The sequence below is a fragment of the Anopheles funestus genome, chromosome 3RL (assembly GCF_943734845.2).
Source record: "Anopheles funestus chromosome 3RL, idAnoFuneDA-416_04, whole genome shotgun sequence".
Lineage (NCBI taxonomy): Eukaryota > Metazoa > Arthropoda > Insecta > Diptera > Culicidae > Anopheles > Anopheles funestus.
The window spans coordinates 42254627-42275301 of NC_064599.1; the positions used below are offsets into that span (position 1 = coordinate 42254627).

Here is a 20675-nt window from a genome sequence, read left to right on the forward strand (position 1 = left end):
AGCTTTATTTCGCTTTTATTGCGCTTTATTTTAACAGTTTTACTGTTTTTTTTTAAATTTTGTTTTACTATGTTTTTTTCTCTTCTTTTGAAAACAGTCTGAATTCACTTCGTTCGTTTTCAATCAGTTTGCTGCCCCGGTTCGCGTCATGGTTCAAGTGGAGTCAATTCAGCCATATAATTTTGGCCTGTTGTCGTAGGTTAGGGCTCATCAGCAACTGCAAACAGCTCAATTCGAAACGCTGGCGACGTAGGAAGAGAAAGACACAGGAAGGCAGTTTGTTCATTTATTTTGCAAACAACATCCCCTCCCAGCTAACGACATTTCGTCCGGTTTTCGGAGGTTTCGACGCTGGTGTACGACCGTATTGTTTAGATGTGCAATACGCAGGGAGGATGGTTTGTCGCTGTTGGGATGTTTTTTTTATGGGGCCATATTTTTTCTCGCCTCACACGATGAAGCTCCCGCTCACCTGGAGAGGGAAAGATTATGACGAATCGGTTCGGTGGCGCGCCATCTTCTCATGGCCACCGGTCGATGAGACGAAGTTACCGAAGTGCGGTGTCTGTCTGTCCTGCACGGTTGGGATAGGTCATTGTGCTCTGTTGCAGGCATCGTCACGTCAGAGTCATGCTAGTGCCGGGTGTCGATGTACGCGTAGACCTTTTGCGCTATCTCTAAATATTTACCACTTTGATTAACTGTCGATCAAAGTTTGCGCTATTAGTCACACGGCCGTCTGGTCTGGCGGGGGCTTTTCCCCGTGTTGAACGCAGACGATGCGCATCTACTAAATGCGCCCCGTTTCAAGGCTAGTGCAACGGCCGTTACCGTCATGGTGTGTTGTTCTCTTGCTGATGATGCGTTCGAGTACATCAACAGCAATATATCGAGCTCTTTGTTTAGTTCGGTGTGACTAGGAAAAATGTACGCTTCGTTTGACAGAACTGATAGCCGCATTATGGCATATTGTAGTAAAATTTACTACTCTGTGACATCCGTTATTACCCAATGTTGCAGCATTAGTAAAAAAATCACATTATGCAATAGGAAAATCCTGCCAATTAAATGTCCGAAAGGAACGTGCCGTCTATTTGGCTGCAGATGTGACATGCGTTCACTCACACTCTCCATCTTACTGTCACTACAAAATTATTTTATTTTCGTTTTTTTTCTAACAGAACAACTTTTGTAAGTTAAGACTCAAACTATCAGCTAGTACAATTACACTACACTCGATCACACTGCTCGAAATTTTCTATTGCAGAACAAAAATTTCTGCTTCCGGTGCCAAGATGCCACTTGGCACCGATATTCCTGTCGCAGTGTTGTCCCATTGATCTTGGTGGGTAGTCCAACATGGCGTGAACGATTATGTCACACGTGCGCATTGGCACACGAACTTCGCTAATCTTCACATTTCACTAGCGAAAGTAGTTTCGGGAAGTTTTTGTTTTCACGTATTGGAATGCAACGGTGTTTGTGAACACTTTACCAATACTTTCACAAAATTCTAATATTCGTGCTGGTTTTTATAGATGTAGGAAAAATGGTCAATTTATTGGGACCCCCACACCATACAAATGTTAAACATTAATTAAAAAATCAAGTTATTCTCTTTTCTCCTTTTTGTCCTACAGGAATTGCATTTGACGAAAAAAATGTGAGTTTTGGCTTGCTTGAACGTAAGATTTTTTTACAATTCCTATGTTAAATTAATAAACATAGAAATTGAGAAAAAACAGTGCATCGTTAAATCCATACATTTACAAAAATTTTGTAATTTAATAAAATCAAAATAATTTTTTTTTTTTTTTTTTTTTTTGTTCGGTTTTAACGGCCTGGCCGTATCAAGACTTATTTTACCACGTAGCAGGATAGTCAGTCCATGCTACGGGGGGACGGTCCGGATGGGATTTGAACCCGGTCCCTGCCGTGTGGACGGGCGCCGTTTTTCATATGCACCACCGGGCCGCCCCGAAAATCAATTTTTGCTTTCAGAAGATAATATTTTTCTCAGAACTGTGAGGAAAAAAAATTAGACAAGATTTTCATCTATGTTTAAGAGCACCATTTTTGTGGCAGCTGTCAGCAATTGCTTTAACAGACGTCAAACTTTTCATCTCATTTCTATCGGCATCGTGCAACGTCATCGCCTAGTACCTTCACACAGGTCGATTAGCTCCACTGTCAAGTTCACGGGCTTAAGTTGATTGAAATTTTATTTTAAATCTTCTTACACTACCTTTACCTCTCCCATTAACAACAACGGAACCATACGCTCATTAGCATCGACCACAGTTACTTTTGCCAAAAAGTGTATTCCCCTCTCAACATGATGTTCCTATCGCAGTTGTAGCTATTTTAAAGTACAGTTCATCATCCTACACGAAACGGTGCGGTGAATTTGTAAGGTGAGGCGTGCGGAAAATCGTGACGATGCAGCAAACATGCAAACGGACATGCTGCACTCGAACGGTATTGGTCAATGTCTCTAAGAATAGTACATCGTGGTAAAGCGGAGTGGAATTGCGTCCACTGCCGGTTGATTTCATTCGTTTCCGAACGACGCGAAGGCTTTGCACATCTCGAAGAAGTGCCATAGGAAATCATATCGCCCGATGCATCGTGCTTTTCGGATATTGGAAATGGCAGAAACTAGCAACCATTTGATGTGGTTGCTAGATGCTGATTTATGTTACTAAACCTCGAATGTGTAACGATCGTGCGTTTTGTTTTCTCGTCTCGTTCATCTATGCACACCTTTGGTGGAAGGATGAAAGACAAATGCAAAGGTGTAAGCATAGAAATTGAAAGAAAGCAGCAAAAACAAACGGCAGTCGTCAGGACGGCACAAAACGATACTACGTCAAAAATCTCGTTCCCCTATTACCAGCCAGTCACGAGAAGAAGATTAAATTATTATAACTATATTTTTCCTCTCATTTCGTAGCCCATTAGTGAAACGCTTCCAAATAGCTATGTTCGGTTGGGTTAAGTTTGCGCCTAAAAGCTCCACATTGACGGTGGCTTCGGAGTGCAGCAAGCAATCGGAAAGTGGACCACGACCATATACCTAGACACCTTTCTGGGAGCACGCTTCACCGGCATAAATGCCACATCATTTCGCCTGCCAGCTATTGGTAGTAGGTGGAACAGGGGTTGAACCTTAACAAAGCCTCACGCTTTTCCACAACTTGCAACTTGTCTGTGCAGTGGAAAATTGCTTCTATTTGCAGCTGTAGGCTCCACAGTAAGCTCCGTATTCTGCTTCTGCCTAGCGTGTAGAGTTAAAACACAGCTTCATCTGCAGCCGAATGACTTAATTCATCGAGCTGATGGTTTCTAATTGTCTAATTAGAAAAGATCGTTCTGAAGACAGTACGAAGACAGATCGATGTAAACGGACCAGTAATGAGAGTTGTGACATTAAAGTCGGATCTGGTTATCGAGTTACTGTTGGAAATGCTCTTCACTTAACTTATTTTGTTTTAAGTGTAGATTTGGATTTTTGATGAAGTAAAAATTGAAAATAATGTGTTTGTTTTTTTATTTAATTGTTCAATTTGCTCTTTTTCGTGCAATTATTATTGATTTTGAATGTGTTTCTGATGTTTTTACTTGGATAAATAATGTTTGGCACAAATCCGTGTTACTAAAATAATGAGTAACTTAGAAGGGAAGATATAACTGTTTTTGGTTAGCTTCTTCATAAAACTCAAAGTTTCTAAAAACTAATTGGAATATAGAATATACCGACAAATTTCAAAATTACAGTCATCCAAAAATCGCCTTTCAATTTTAAACGTTCCCCATTTTGCTATTAAGCAACAAACTGAATATCCGCTAAGATAAGATAATTGCTGGATCTATCTATCTGATTTTAATTTCTCCCTAATTTTGAGATTCCGATGTTTCTTTTACGAAATCATGTTTATCATGTTTATTGTTGTTTATTTTGTTCCGGAGAAATGTTTTGTTTTTACTTAATCTGCGATAACTACACTTTCATATGATGAAATGTTTCTCTTATAAAATCACCAACCCTGAGCTGTTTTAAAATTTCTGATTGTATATTCCTCCATAAAAAAGGATTGCAAATACGATCATATTCGAAAGAACAGTTATGTACAACTCTTCAATCTCAAATAATATTATAGTATGTTTAAACTGTAACTCTTAATATATCCCTTACTAATATGCGGTTTAATGGCAAAGCAACAATAGTAAACCTTTGGCACCAAAGCAATATGATGTGTTTTCCCAAAAGTGCCACCTATTTGCTGCGTGTGAACGATTGCAGTTAAAATACGTTCTGATCTCATTGTGTCAGGCTCGCGATTTGAATCATACACCTGTACAAACATCAGCCTGCTATCAGTATTCGGTAACACAGCAAAGCCACCGAAGGCCAGTTTGCGTGTGTGTGTGTTTCTCTCCAAAAACATGGAAATGAATATTCTCTGGAATTCCCGTGCACACCCCATCAGATCTACCGGGTATGTCCCATAAATCTTCATGATGCAGATCAAACACGAGCGAAAGGAGATTAAATCATTGTTTGCACCGGTGAGCCACGCCCAGGTGCATGTTTGGGTAAGTGCTCTGGATTTTACAATTATGAGTAATGCTAATTTTCATCCCATCCGACCACAGCTCATCCAGCGCATGTGAAGTATGTGGCAAATTGGCAAATTTAATTGATTTGTAGCGCTCACACATGTACTCATCCATGGTAATTGGCTTGGTTGACGGAGAATTGGTGGAGCGTTAGAGGATACAGTGATACCAGTTTAACCATTGGAACGATGACTCATTAGTTTATGAACCTGACGAAGAACCGTGCATACACCTAACCATTTTGGAATGTGTCCCCAGCATTAGCAACGTAAAAACTGAAGAAAAAAAACATACACATTGCTTAACCGTGAATCATAACTAAGAAAGGTTGATGTCATTTTGCACAACAAACACAAACCCATTACCTTTGCCACGCGTGTTATCTCGGGAGAAACATTTTTCTTCCTGGGCCGCAGTCTATCCAATTCCGCCAACTACTAGGACACTCTCAATGGTGATCGATGGTAGAGCACGGTAGCAGTTCAAACATTGCACCAAAACTTTATTTCAATCAGCGGGTGCATAACACGTGCCTAATTGAGGATCATTTTTTGCTACGCCGCATTGGATAAACTGCATAAATATTGGAAGTTCTTTCAAGTACTGCCGATTTGCGTTGCAAGCAACCGGCTGCGGTACGATCGCACAGTGGGCCTGCTAGGTGCCTTGATGCTTCTTATGCTATGCCATTTTCGTGCTGCGAGCCGGTATCGAGCGGCATCCACCGTGTTAGGCACGGTATGGATTACAAGGCTCTAATTTATGCAAAGGTAAATGATTAATTAGACGCAATTACAAGCTAATGGATGGTTGGGAAAAGTTAACCGAAGCAAGCAGCACGCAGAAACGGTTAAGAGCAGCTTAAGGAACTGCGGAAAAATTCCAACGTGTAACGAAATCTGCATCACGAAAGGGTCCACTGAAGTTGGTTTAGAAGAGAGCGAAGCTACATTGATGTACGAAGTTGGAAAGGTGTTTTTTAACCGTGTTGTAAGTTTCAAGAGATTTTTTTTCTCGTGTTGGAATGCATCTTAACATGAGACATACAGCTTGTATTGCTGCTTTTCATGATGTAATACAGCCAAATGAAGGTTTTTTTTAAATATGTGTTTCTCTAATATTTCAATAGACTTAAATTATTTATAAATATTACTTCAATTTTACGTTTTAACATAATCTAAATGTGTTGGTATAATTTCTACCGTTACTCTGTTTCAAGCATAACCGTCATAATTTTTCTGATCAGTTTTATCAACTTGAAAAAAATGTAATTTGTGTATCAACTTGTAAGTTTTGATGAGTTGAGTTATGAAATCAGTTATGAAATATCAGTAATCAGTTATGAAAACAATGTCAGTTATGAAATAGTATATAGCATTGAATTATTTTTAGAAAAAGAATTCTTTTATGAAATAATAAACCGCAACTAGAAAACATTCGTTGTGATGAAATACGTCGCACTAACGTCAGCAATGTTAGATAATACGAGCAGTGTGCAGTCCACAAACTCCTTATTAAATGATCAATTAATTATTCGTGTTGAATAAAGTTATCACTCAAACTACCCGTTCTTCAGAGACCGATAGGATCGCAACTACAAGTGTGGGCCGGACCCGAAGAAGCATTCCGATACGTTCTTTTTTTTCGAGCCTGTAAATCTGCTTCACTGCGATCACATTATGGCACTGTTAACGAAGTTGGACCCGCTTGATAAAGTCCACTCACGTATCGTGTTCTCAAGCATTTGCCCCTACCTTCCCCGCGTCGCGGCTCCCTGTGCAAGCACGGTTGCATAATCGGACACATTACAGTCTATAATTTATTCATTCGAACACGATTAGTAATTAATGAAAGTGAATTTAATCGAATACGAAAATGGAAATCTCATTTCGTAGCGAGCCCGGGCGACCGGGTCTGGAATAACAATTTGTATGCATATATGTTCCGGTAATTGCCCCATGGCCCTACCAACCGACCGTTTGTGTCTTCCCCTTCGGGGGCTGGTGAAACCCAGAAAAGAAACAGCATCTGCTGCCCGCACCCTTTACGACGCGCTGAAATGGCAATTTAAATGACACCCGGACTGCAACTGGAGGGATTCCTGAGGCGGTCAGCTGTAGCGCGTGGGCATTCGGCGACACGATTAATGCAGTTTTCAGCTGTCGCCGAATCGCCGGCGCCTGGCCGCTGCTACGCTGCCTGATGTAGAGTTATGAGATGATGATCTCGCCCAGCGTAAGGAAGCCGTCGAGGCTAGAGTGCCGCTACTTCGCTAGTTGGGCGCAACGGTTTCGATTGCAGGCTATTGCTTTTGAATTGCATCGAACGCAAGTTCTCCTCGGTGAACGGTGGGTTCGGTTAAAGCTGGGACCGGTGTACGAAGGAAAAGGTGGAGTGGTGCATATGCAAATGAAATTAGAAACATCCATCGTTGCTCTGCGGTGAGTGGGTCGAGCTTGGTTTCGATACCGGACAACCCGGGGACAGCGCAGCGGAACCAAAAGAGCATGAAGAGGATTGCTTCGAAACGAGTGCGGCCAAGTGACACGCGTTTTCCGCGGACTGACCTTGAAGCACGATAGCTGCACGAAACGGGACCAGAAATTGCGTTCTTTTGTTTTTGTTTTGCTTACTTGTGCAGTGCGCTCGCTTGGCAGTGGGTCAAAGCAAAGGTAAACACTTTCTCTTAGGTTTGTTGTTGAACTAGCCCACGAATGATACAATTATTAGTTGAGTATTATTGTGGGTTTAAAACTAATGTTAGCGTGAAGCATTTAGCGATTGGGTATTGCATTGCATTGCGCCCCGTCCCATCGGCTGCCGGGTCCGCTTCTCGGGCCCAGCGTCACGATGAATCCCACATAACCCATCTCGGAGGGATTGGTTTGTAGCCGCAAGCCGCCCTTCGAGGTGGGTACCTTTTGAAGGTTCCCTCCCCGTTAACAAAAAAAAAAAAAAAAAAAAAAAAGGGATCCCCGCCCGTCCAACGTGGTGCCGGCCCCACGTTCGAAACCAACGGTAAGTGTACATTTGCGTATACGAAAGCGCATCAAGCGGTTTGCAATGTGCATCACGGGTGAAAATTTCAAATTCATTGCCAAGAAAATTGAGACTTGGTTTCATTAGTGGCCCCGGGCACGAACTGTTATCGCTGCCGGTGACGGTTTGCGAGCACAGGATGATACAGGGAGGGATGAAGACAAGAATGGGGGTGAAGTAGGAAAAGTAGGATGCAATTCCGCATGCACTTTACGCTGCCAAACAGGTAAAGGTCGAACCAGGGAACTTGCCTGCCAGATGGAAAATTGCAGGAAAAAGGGATTCCGCCATGGATTCGGTTGGGTGAGGGTGTTTGTAAGGGTGGATGCAGGATGTAGGTAAGCAAATGAAAATGTGGTATCAAATGTGTGTTTGTGTTTATGTGTGTGTTTGCACAAATAGGAGCAGATCGGGTGCGGGTGAGATGCCCCGTTTCGTTCAACTAGAGTAGCAGGTAGTACTCCAAACCACCGTGCAATAGACGAGACGTAGTGCACTGTTCGTGCCGCGGCAGGTGAGGTGATATTTGAGGCACCATTAGCGGGCATCCGAACCGTCCTGGTTGGTGAAATAGTAATTGACGATTTGATGAACAGTAGAGAACGAGAACGAAACAGGGAACTACAGTCAAGGGAAGATCGGTTGAATTAAGGGATCTTGTAAAATGCAACTGCAGTTGGTGTTTGTGTACGTATGTTTGAAAGTATAGGAAACCGGGGAGGGGGCAGATGGTGGGAGGAAGGTTAGGTTGCAAGGTGAAACGGCGTTTCGGGTTGTTGTGCTCGGTGAAAGTTTGTGATGAGCTAATATATTTTGCCGCTGTCAGGAAGCAAAACTAATGAGATCAAAGTTTAATTTAAGGAAGCCGTGCCGCTACGAGGAATGGCATTGCACTCATTACTTCATTGCGGCCCCACCCGATGTGGGTGGTCGGGCAGCAGCAGCAGGAAGAGCAAATATTTTGGCGCAAGATAAACATACGGACAGGCCGTGCAAAGCGAGCGCTCGTTTTCTCACGCGGTTTCTTTGCCGTTTCTTCACACACGCAACATCCCGTTTACGGGGCGGTCAGTTATTAGATGTTAATGGGTTTTGCTGAAAAACCTTGCCCTCCGCGATATTGGTAAGGGAGAAATATGTACAGTGACAGGACGATTTACGTTTGCTGTGGTGTGAACCACAGTCGTGGCCGTGGTCAGAAGGGTTTAAGTAGCTGGAAGCGAGTGTACCGGCAAATGGACACTATTTTTGCGTTACCGAAATAGTTCCGAGCTGCAGAGAGCAGCGGTACCGTAAACGACTTCCTGGAGTGGTTGTTATTTTGGGCAAGGGCCAAATATTATGCAGTGGATGGATTTGTTAGCAATAACGTTTGGTGGTTTTATTAACTTTTATTAAACGCTTGGTTGTTTCTGTTGTGTAATAGTGTTTTTATTACATTGCTGCGTGGTAAATATTTAGCAATCATTTTAATGACTTCCAGTGCTGTATCATTATTGAACTCCAGTAAAGGTTAGTGTTTGGCAATGCTGTTAGTGTATCTTGCTGGATATTCTAGTTCATTTGCGTCTTACAGTAAAAAATAGTTAAAATTCTATTTTAAGTACACCGGTGTCAATAATGACTTTCTTTGGCTGTCATTAGATATTTCAAATATTTGTATATTTATTTATTAATCGACGGACTGATAACAGGAATCCACTAGAACAAAGATTTTTTCAATAATTTCTGGTCTGTATGCATCTGGCCTTAGGATATCTACTAACTTACTTCTTCAGTTTTTATGGTACATTTTAGACAGCGTATTTTCTTAAATTCTTTAGTTCAAAAGCGTTGAAAGTGAAATGTAATTATTTTTTTCTTTTATGCTGGAACCAACTAAATTGTCTATTTCTGAAGAAATGTGTATTAATCAATGTTAAGCACCATGTGTCATGATTGTGGAGTAAGTCACATCGCCTGCCATTTAAAGGATCTGTTGTGGATCTTGGCATCATAATGAAGATGTAAGATTAAAGAACAGTCAACCAGTGGAACGTACATACCAAATCAAAAAGGTGAAATATATGTAATAATATTTAATGACAGTAAGGTGCACGAAGTACAGGTGTGCTCTAATTACGGTACTTCTCCCAGTTTGGTACAAAACGAACCGCAGTGTGTAAACCCAACTGACCAAACAGGCGGACAGGTGATAAGACACTGAGCCAACCCCTAACGATTTGTGCTACTACCGGAACACTTCAACGAGCTGATAAATTGTGCACTCCACCGCATTGGGAATCAAACGTGAAGTCTTCACACCTACTCGAGGGCTTGTCTAATGCCAGTCGGGTGGAATAGAGGGAGCGACTGTGGGTGTGTGTGTGTGTGGAAGAGTGGCACTCTGATTATCATGGTGCCCGTCAGGTATCATTATGCGGCCGAGTGGCAGTGCTGGGATGGTATGGTCTTTACAGTTCCAAGAATTGCTTCTACAAGACATTGAATATGGTCCTCTATCCGGCTAATGTAGCACAGTGCTGAATGCTTAGCGTTGTACGGGGGATGGCGTTTTTCATGTTTTCTTGTATGCTGCACCTTTGCAAGAGATTGTATTATGAGCACCATGACGACTAGTGCGTATTCCTCGCGAAAGTCAGCTGAGTGTGTTGTTCCCTCGCGGAACACTGCCACCGTAAGGTGCTGCCATCTAGCTCAAGTTCACAGTGAAGGCAACTAGCGAGCGCACGTCACTAGTACAGCTGTTACGGAACCGGTTTTGTGGAGCTCGGCGGAGGAGGTATACGAAAGTATCACAAACACTCGAGCATGAGTGTGCCGCTGGTAGGTACACACCCGTCCCAAGCGCGGGCCTACAGCGAGAGCAGCTGGTTACGCATCACACGTTCGGCACCGTCAGGCCTACACATATTTGCATCGGAGCACATACAGTGAAGCGCTTACCACCACCGTCACCGCAGTACGCGAGTATGAGCGCGTTTGGCCGTGTGTGCTGCTAATCTGACACGATGTCGATGTCAGCCCGATAGAGAACGTTCAGCGTCAACCTGTCTAACGAGAACGGTTCCCACACCGTTCGCGCCTCACGACCGTCCCGTGCCCCGTTGCCTTGTTTGACATTTGCTCAGCGATAAGTACGTCAGTAACGCCTGCCTGGTAATGCTATTTTTACGCGCTCGTACGATGACTCGCAGCCACACTGGAGACAGCCGCGGTGGTGGATCCGGGAGGAGCGGGTCCGATTCCGGCAGAGATTAGCACCGTACCGGTGTGGCCAGCGTGTGCTCGATTTGTATTGACTTACTGACACTCGAACGTACTGTGGTGCGGGAAAACATGTCAAATTATGGTCCGGATCGTAGTACTTCCGCACTGAAATCCTTTATTCGCACAGCTGGACAGCGTGCCATCGGGATCGGTCGATGTGTGTTATTGGATGCTATTGGCCAAACCTGCCAATCACCGGTGTGTCGGGCCACGAAGCGCGTCACCCATCATCACCCACCCGGTCGGTTTGTTGGGAAAGTGCAAGCGAAGGTAGAAAAGCGAACGGTTAATTGGCTTTAGTTCATGCATTTTCCTAGCTTATTGGGCGAGGGGTTTTTGGCCGACTGGATGGAGTCCGGGTCATTATTGGAAGGTGTTTGTGGGCGTTGTGTTGGCCGCTTGGTTGCTCTCACGCAGCATTAGAAAATGCGACGCGTATGCGTATGTTTTCACTCAAATTGATCAGGGATTTGTAACAAGCGAGTAATGTGAAGTTTCCATGTTGGTTATAAATGGAATTGAAACATGTTGCAAGAATGGAAGCAAACACACATAAATATCGTTTTGTATTACCCAGCGTACTCGATAATTAAACTTTAATCGAAGTAATAATCATTTGAATTTGTGTTTTAGATAAAAACAACGATTGATTTTGCAATTTCCTTAAAAAAAAACAATAACATTACATTAAAACATTGATATTCAAGCAAAACCTGATGTATAAACCATTATTTCCAATCACAATACAAAGCATGTTGAAATTCTAAATTTTCGTTGTATGAAATTCAAAATAGCGAGGATTGGAATATGGAGCAATCTGTGAGTACTGATTAACAATTGGATTCTACTTGCATTTCCCATATTTTAATGAAAAAATAAAATTGAAAAGAAAAATAAACCATATGCTTGTTTTTTTAATTCTGTACAGTCAGTTAACTTCAAACTAAACAACAATATTTATGTAAACAAGCAACACATAACCAGGTCACTGGTAAAGACCTAGATAAAAGCCTTTCACTAGCACGTGGCCACACTCTGAGCGTGTAGGATGGTCAACTTCACTACTGAATCAGACTCAAAAACTCCTTCTTGTTGTGACTTTCTGTCACAGCTCAGCAACGCTACCCTGTTTCTGATAATACGCACCTATCGCTGCAGCCGTCTTTCTTTACGTTTGATTTTTAATAAGTTCTCGCGCTGAACCGAGCTCGTTTGCGTAATAATGCATACCGCTGTCAGTTGCCATAAATCGGGCCACGATGATGACGCGTTTTGTTTTGCACCTCACCCGAATCATGAAATAACAAATGGCAGCTAAAATGGGCTGCAGCTGGTCGAAAGTACGTGACGTTGGTGCGTTCCAACTATCCAGTGAAGCCAGCCGGCCCCCTATTTGACGTTGCTGATTTTTGACCCTACGCGTACGTGCTAATGGATTGTGCCTCAGATTCGAAATCGCATCCAAAGTGTACCAGCGAGCTATAAAGCACACCGAAACACCCAACAGGTGCGTTTAGTTATGGAACGATTGAAAGACTGCGTTACACTCGGCTAGTTTGTCGCGGGAAGCAATAATCGTTCATCGACCGAAGATGGTGCACTGGGTCGTCGGAACGTTGACGCTACTGTTGGTCGCTAGCATTAAGCTTGGTTGCAACGCGAACAGCAACGTCATACTGAAGTCCTTCGACGAGATGGTGCTAGAATGTGCTGAGCTAATGTCGATCACACCGTCCAAACTGAGTGCAATGCGATCAGGAGTGTTGGTGAAAGATACGGAGACGAAGTGTTTGTTAAGGTGCGTTGGAGTAAGTGGACGGTTTTGGAGTGATTATACGGGACTGCGGAAGGAAATATTGGCTCGCTATTTTCTGCCGGATGCAGCCGACACCCAGCACGTCAACCGTACGCAGATCTGTCTGAACGAACTACCAACCTTACCGTTGGATTCAAAGCTTTGCTGCAATTTGGCGCTAGAGTCATTTCTGTGCTTCTATTACAACTATGGAAATTTACGTCAGAATCGTATATTTGTGCCACTGGATCATCTGCAACTTCAGCACGTAACGGCCCGTTGCATGGAGGTACATCAACTCACAAAAGATCTTCTGATGAGCATGGGCGAGGATGAAATGGATTCAAACGGTAGCATTCACTGTTTAGTACGTTGCATTGGTATCAAGACGGGCATTTACAGTGATCGCGCCGGCGTCAACATGGATCGGATCTACGCACAGTATGGTGACGGCTATTGTGAAGCGGACTTTAAGACAAACGCTTCTGAGTGTATCAAACGGCAGAGTGAACGCACTTATGGCAATACTTGCAAAAAGGCATATCATTTACTTTACAAATGTTTCGAAAACGTGCGCAACGTGATTACGGAGTATGAGTTACACGATTCCGATGAGCAATAAGCGTTAGAATTGGAAAAGAGCATACCGATACCAGTACAATACAGCTAATTGTCGATAAAGCTTGTGGCAGCATCGTAATGGTTGTTAAAATATTTAGTTATAATTTTGTTCTCAAATTGATTGTATTAATCATTGAAGCAGTTCATGAAGTATTTAATTTAATTTGCTTATTTAAAGTTTAGTTGGTCTTTGAAGGGCTTACAATTCGCTTCCTGTTTATAAATATATTTTTATTTTGAGTTTACTAGCAATATTTGAGTTTAACTAGCAAATATTTAAGGGAGGTATAAATTTATTTAAAAATACTTTTTAAGCTTATAGCATATCAACCCTTGTGTACAACAAAGGCGCAACTGTTTCTTAACTATTACACAACGTTGCAAAATCATTCAAAAGGAAATATACATGCAGCATCAATAAATACAGTACTGTTCATTCATTCACTCAAACTAATCAGCACCAGCCAAACCCTTTACGTGCTTCGGGTGGAAACACAAATCTTTCCCTGCAACGAGTTCCCTGCGCAATTGGTCATTTAGCTTCCGTGACTTTGTTTATCAGATCGCAAGTATTTATTTTTCGTGAGTTTAAATCAAGTAAGCAAATACGGCAACGGACATCGATCGCTCTAGTGCAAAATCGCGAAAGGTCGCTATAAAGCACTCGCCGTAGTTTGTAGTGGATCGAATCAATAAGAAGCAGTAGGGGGAAGTAGAAAAAAAAACGAACCTCTCGGTGTCAGTCTATTTGCTTGGAGCATAATTGATTGAGAACGTCCGACCGACCGAGAAGCTGCCTTTCGTGTACTTACCTTATTTGAAATTGGTTTCGATTGATGTTCGCCCATCCCCATGCGAGACTCCATTCCCCAAAGCGTGTGGACTGGATGGAGTGGTGGATTCGGGACGTGGGTGGGGTTGAAAGTAAGGGAGCGTCCCGGTATCTCTGGCGGGACCTGAAGCGACATTTAAGCGAACCGACGGCAATCGATAGTGACAATCGACTTCCATTCTGACACCGGAGCTGCAACTTGGATTCAGGCTAGGTCCCCGGATCGCCCACGGTTGCTCTCGTACCACGAACCACTGAAGGCTCCCACAGCACACTGACTGCACAAAAACACATACACAGAGAGAGATACATTCACAAATGCCCGTGAGGCACAGGCGAAGAAGATTGGCAGCCCTTACCAGCAGTACCTCAAGCTGGCGTACATTGGAGTGATGGAACAAATATACACCTCCCTTCAGATCACTCACGTTGTGTGGAACTTGCGGGGCACTCGGAATTGGTGCTGCCTTTGCGCACTAGCCCTTGATCCCTTGATCCAACGCCCCGGGGGTGATGTGATACGCGGGAGGGTAGGAGGAGTACGTACTGGAAGGCAACATCAAGAACCAATCAATCTTTTAATAGTTCGATCACGATTTTTCGTCCAGCAAACAATCCGATTCGGATTCGGTATCGAACCGCAAAAAGGGTGGAAGTTGTGTTGTGCGGGAAACTCTAGTTTCGTTTTGTTTCATTATTATTCATTGTAGTACACAGCAGGGCTGTTGCTGCTGCCTGTTTGTGTAGAAGTTTCCTTCTTTTGTGTGTGTCGTTTTTGTTCTGTTTTTATATGCTTTTCTTATTCGTTTCACTTATCTCTTTCAGCGTACCACCTTTCGTTAGAAGTTAGTCAAGCTAAAATCACTCAACTTCATCCCGCTTGCAACCATGGCCTGGTGATATTGCACATCTTCCGTCTGGTTGTGTCTTTTATGTGAATCAAACCAAAGCGCTACCAAAAAAATAACACATAAGTTCACGATAAAACTAACACTAGTCTCCCGCCCCTGATGGATTGAGTTTTTTTTCTTTTTTCTTGGTAGCAAACGCGGTAGCATGAAGGCGTAAAATAAAAACACAACCCAAAATCCGAACCGTACATTCAATAAGTTTGACTGATTGTTCGACGCATGGTTGGTGGTTAAGACGAGGTTGTGCTGATTCACTATAAACATAATAGCCAACGGTAGGAGTCTTCAACCAGTGTCACAAGGTCATGGAGAAATGTTGTTTAGCCGTACCGAATACTTAGACTTAGACTTCACGCGATAGATGCAAATGGAATGATAAGTACATGTACACATGTTTTATGAACTTTTGCTTACTATTTTGGACAAAGTTGTGAAGTCGATGCAAGAAGCTTTGTTGTAAATGAAATGTGAATAACTAAAATAATACAACTACAACGTAGGAGAGGAGTCCTTTCAGCTTAATGCTTTCCTAATTCTTACGTTTTTCGAAATTCATAGTTTTTGTAAAGCTAACTCATCCAGTTGTAGTACGGTTTACGATGCTTATAATGCATGGTAAAATTTGAAATATTGTTTTATTGTGTCATAAATAGTATTATTCACAAATTGCCTGAATTTGGCTACGCTATGGATAAATACTAGTTTAATGCTAACTTACACTATAAGGACGTAACGTCAGATAACAATGGGAGGAGTGAGGCTGCACATAAACGAATATGGAATGCAGCTAAGGAGAGAGATGTTAAAACAATGTTAGATTACTGCCAAACAGATGCTCTCCTAGGGCTTATTTGTATAATCAATACCACATCGGAGCGAGTAGATCGTACTTAAGTAGCATTTAAAAAGTGTTAAATACTTTGCTTAGAGAAAAATTAGAGACAAACAGGCAAGAGTCTGAATGATGATCCGTCATCAAGGGCATAACCTATCTTCATTATGAAAATGATATGAAGGATCGAAGAAGAGATGTTGAAGTAGATGTGTGGAGATGAGTTGATGTAAGATAAACTTGTTTTCGTTGATCGTAAGCCTTCTCAAGATCCCTAAAATATTCTTATGTAACGGTATTCTTAGCTTTTGTTAATTACAACAGCGATTATCGAAGTTGACTAATTTAACTTATTTAATCTAAGTTAATCTAATCTTACATCTTTTTTATTTTTTTCAATGGGATGAGTAGGAGGTAGGGAGGGGTCCTCAACTTTATTACGTAATTAACAGATCTAGCTAGATTATGATAATTAATCTAGAAGTTATTTAAATAATTAGATGTTCTATCGTTACTGTTTTTGAAAATTTGGGGGTTTGGAGGGGTTCCAAAATTCGCAAATTTGCTTTACGTTACAGTTGAACCATCCCTTATTCTAAATTATTATTTTAAAATTATAAAGAACTACAATGATGAGGCGAATAACTTTCACTTCATAAACAATAAATGTATGTATGTTTCATACATTTTGGTAGTTTGTAAATCAATAAAAGTTTGTTATTTTTTTTTCAATTTTACTGTACTTGGTCACAAGATTTTTTTCGAAACAGCGTTGCAAAATTAATGGTTCATGACGGAAAATATTCAGAACATTCCTCCACTTCTTTATCATTGAAGAATGCTGTGCGCAAGAATTGAGCTAGATTTTTAATTAAGCTTCAAGTTGGGCAAAATGAACCATTTTGTCAGAACCTTCACCTATCATTTCGAACGATGATGCTTGCCGAAAGTTTTCATTCTCTTATATTAACAGCCAAACTTGTGCTGGTGGTGACTGGTGCACTGGTGCAGCAACCGATTAAGCAGATGTTATTCTAGCGCACACAATCTTGCGCCCATTCCATCGTCGAGCGATGATTATAATGATCAGACGTTACAGTGTAAGTGGCGTCCTAGTACTATGAAGCCTCCAAACCATGGAAACTAACTTTGGTGTTTGGATAGTTTCCTTATCTTCGGACCACTTAACCAACAACTGGACCAACCTCCCAGTCACCAACAAGTGGCTTTTGACTGGCGTAGTTCTATCGAACTGAACGCATGGCCCTTTCTTGCCCCCTGCTTAATATGTAAATGGAGCATCCTTTTGAAAATGATCTCTGCATACACACATACACATATGTAGGTGGGTGTGTGAACCGCAAACCTTGATACGGGAGAGTTTTGGGTGGTTGAAAATATAGACTAACTGGATGATGGCTAGACTTGGAGAAGTTCTCATTACTGAGTGAAACTATGCAAATAAGCTAGAACCCTTGCTTATACCATCGGCTGGAGGGATTGAATATTTCTTACCACAGACACCGCATGAAGCTGGAAAGTAATGGCTTTGTATTCGCATACTAGCAATAAGACTTCTGTTTATACAGTTTTTGGCTGAGTTTCTTGTGAACACCACAAGTCCTGCAGTTTACACAATAAGTCTTTTTAGAAAAATCATAATATTTTTTTTTGTTTTTGCTGTTGAATAACATTTAGATTGTGTCAAAGTTTTCTCAACCATATCATGCTGTTAATGAAAAGTTTCTCAAATACAAGTGCACATCACCACTCACGTGTGTGTGTGTGTGTGGTAAAATGGCAACCAAACCGAAGGGTTCTCCACTATATTGGACAGCTTAATGCCTCCATATGCACTGGTGGATTTCCGTTCCATGCAGTATACACTGTTCGTGTTTGGTGAAACTTTTCAGCAGTGACAAATACAACTGCTGACACTAAACACGAGACATTTTGCAAAGTTATCCGGATGGGTTTCGGTGCGAAAGTGTTTTGCAACACAGGGTAGAAGATTTGGTGGTGCTTTCGGAAAGAAAGTCACTACACCGATAGTACAGAAAATGAAATTCTCACCAAATAAAACGACTAAATTACGATGGGTGGCAGACGAACGAACCGAACGGACAGCAATGAAAAATCCCTTCCATACAGCGGGGAATGCTTTCGGAATTTGTGGAACAAAACTGAGCAGCATCACGAGAAATGCGCCCAGTATAAAACGAATGGACGAACGTGCGGACGTACGGACAAACGTACGGAAGCAGCTTAACAAATTGTATTATTTATGGCGCGACGGTGAGTTATGGAAAAAGTTTTCCTATTTTGGAAAATGTTTAATTTTCGTCAACTTCATTACGCGCGCACACGTCCACCGTTGAAATTGTGAACAGGGTAGCAGGGTGAAGCATTTTACGCCACTTTTTTGTCCCGGTACCACGAAACAGGACACCGTACAATAGAAGGATGCAGGGGTGATTTTACTTAAGATGAAAACATAATATTTAACAGCTTAGCGTTAGACGTTTGATCGTTCTGGATGTCGGAACGAGTGGGTGTGCGCTTAGTGCAATGGGAAGCTTAGTTGGAGCATTGCATATGCACCGGTTTTGTACGGAGAGAATGAACTGTGTAAGGTGCTCAGCAGCATAATTACCTTACCGTGCAGTGCAGCATACAACAAAGCAAAGTTTTTCGAACAATGTATAATAAAAGATCTTTTGCCATATCAAGGACGATGCGGTTGTGTCGGGTGTAGTTTGTATGTGTGTGTGTGTTAAAGAAAGCTTTTTGAACACTTGAAATCAAGCAGAAAAAAAAACTACATCTTCAAACAACTCTAAGCTACTCGACTAGCGTAGCAAGTAGATTATCTAGCAACGACCGAGTGAAGAGCCTTTTCCTCTTCATAAACTTCCATACTTCCGGGGCTTTATTTAAGTAATTTATTTTTGCCTGTAAATCCTATTACAAAACAAATGTCCCACTTCATCCGGATCGGGCAGAAAGTTTTGCGCTCGCTATCGTCAATCGCGAATCGTCACGTTGCGAAAGCGTGTTTTTGGCAAGAACGACCATCAAACGCCCAGAGTGGACGCATAATTTCCCCATCATCGAGGCTCGCGTCTAACGAAACCGTCTTGGGATCGGGTGGAGAGAAATTGTTCTCCGTCAAGATTGTTTCTGCCATTGATACAGGAAATGGTGATTGTTGAGGGCGTGATTGCACGAACTGAAAGACCAAATATCAACCGCAGGAAGAAAACTGCAGAATAAAAAAAGGGAAGAAACAAAAAACCATGGCAGTTACCAACCGAGCGACAATCAGATCGAAGAAGCTAAAGTTGTCGTCGCAAAGGTAAGCTAGGTGTTTCTTCTTCCGATCTCATCTCCATTCTCTAGTAGCAACTTCACCATTCTGGCAATGGGAACACATTTTGGGGCAAAACTTTCCAGTTAATCTTCATCCTTACTTTCCCTTCCCAAGGGGGATGACAAGCGTTACTTATTTCATTTCTTTCCCTTTAGCCCCTAGTTGGTAGTTTTTGGTTTTGTGATCGTTTGTGAAATATCACTCCGATGGAGTCTCCTGATGGTTGGCGGTTGGTCTGTTGCAGTCAGGGTAAATTGAAGAAAACAAAAAAAATCTACAACTTATATAGGGGCCGAATAAATTCGCAACTCTTGAAACAACCGGAGGAGGACCTCCCTTCAAGGCACTCCAACAAGCAAATAAAGAAAGCTTCCCGAATGACTACCAGCGGGGTATTTACAAACTTTACTCATCACTGATAATTGTTCTCGTTCGCGTTACTTCCGAACAAAAGTAGACGGAAATTTATCATCACAACTTACTGCAACATTTGTGGTGTAGTGTTTTTTTTCTTCTAAGAAAAAGCTATAACTTTATAGGAACTTGTCAAATAATTTCTGTCTTTTGGTAATTATGAAGTATGCCGGTTTTGAAAAGTGTTTTTTTTTTACTTTAATTTACAATCGTACCCATTGGTAAGTGTCGTATGAAAATTTGGTTATTATTTTTTTACTAAACAAATTAATAGTTTTTTGTAGTTCATTAATTTGGCAACACAACAAATGTGAAAAAGGTTTATATTTTTCACAAATAAAAACAACTTGAACCGAATATTTGAGTGGTAAACAACCGATTTTGGCAAAATTATACAAAACATATTTTATGCAAAATGTCTTCAGGATAAGTTCAGCTCACGAACTACAATAAAATAACAATTGTTTAATTGATTGGAGAAATGTTTTTCTTATTATAAATTCAACACATCAAGACAAATCCATTCAAGAAATTCTGATGGCTCTGGAAACTCGATCTCAGATCTCCAGTCTCAACGATCCATGTGTATGAGTATGATGAAGAGATCATGTATCACTAGCTAATATTGTATTGTTTAACGATGATGATAAATTTTATTTAAATGCTCAGTTCGGAATATGTTTGTACAGAGACATTTTCCAGATAAATACACACAAACAAACGATAAGCAGTTCAGATTGCTTGTCGCATACATTAACAAGCAAACATTAAAAGATTTAATTTGAATGTTTCGATATCGCTTATTCAACTGTATCAACAGAATCAAAGAAACAAACAACCGTCAAACATCCTGGATCCCTTCCTTCGTCACCGTAACCATCTTCCATCAGTCATTGACCGTGCAAAAGAATTTCCGCTTTCCATCGCTGCCAACACGCCAGGGGAAATGAAACACTTGTGATATTTCCTGA

At 41.6% G+C, this 20675-nt stretch overlaps 1 protein-coding gene across 1 annotated transcript; it reads left to right on the top strand.

Annotated features, from left to right (window-relative positions):
* Window positions 1-11952: 11952 nt before the first annotated feature.
* Window positions 11953-13526, top strand: LOC125771897 (general odorant-binding protein 45-like). Its single transcript, XM_049443052.1, has one exon. The coding sequence runs from the start codon at window positions 12522-12524 to the stop codon at window positions 13344-13346; it is 825 nt and encodes a 274-aa protein (XP_049299009.1). The 5' UTR covers window positions 11953-12521; the 3' UTR covers window positions 13347-13526.
* Window positions 13527-20675: the final 7149 nt, after the last annotated feature.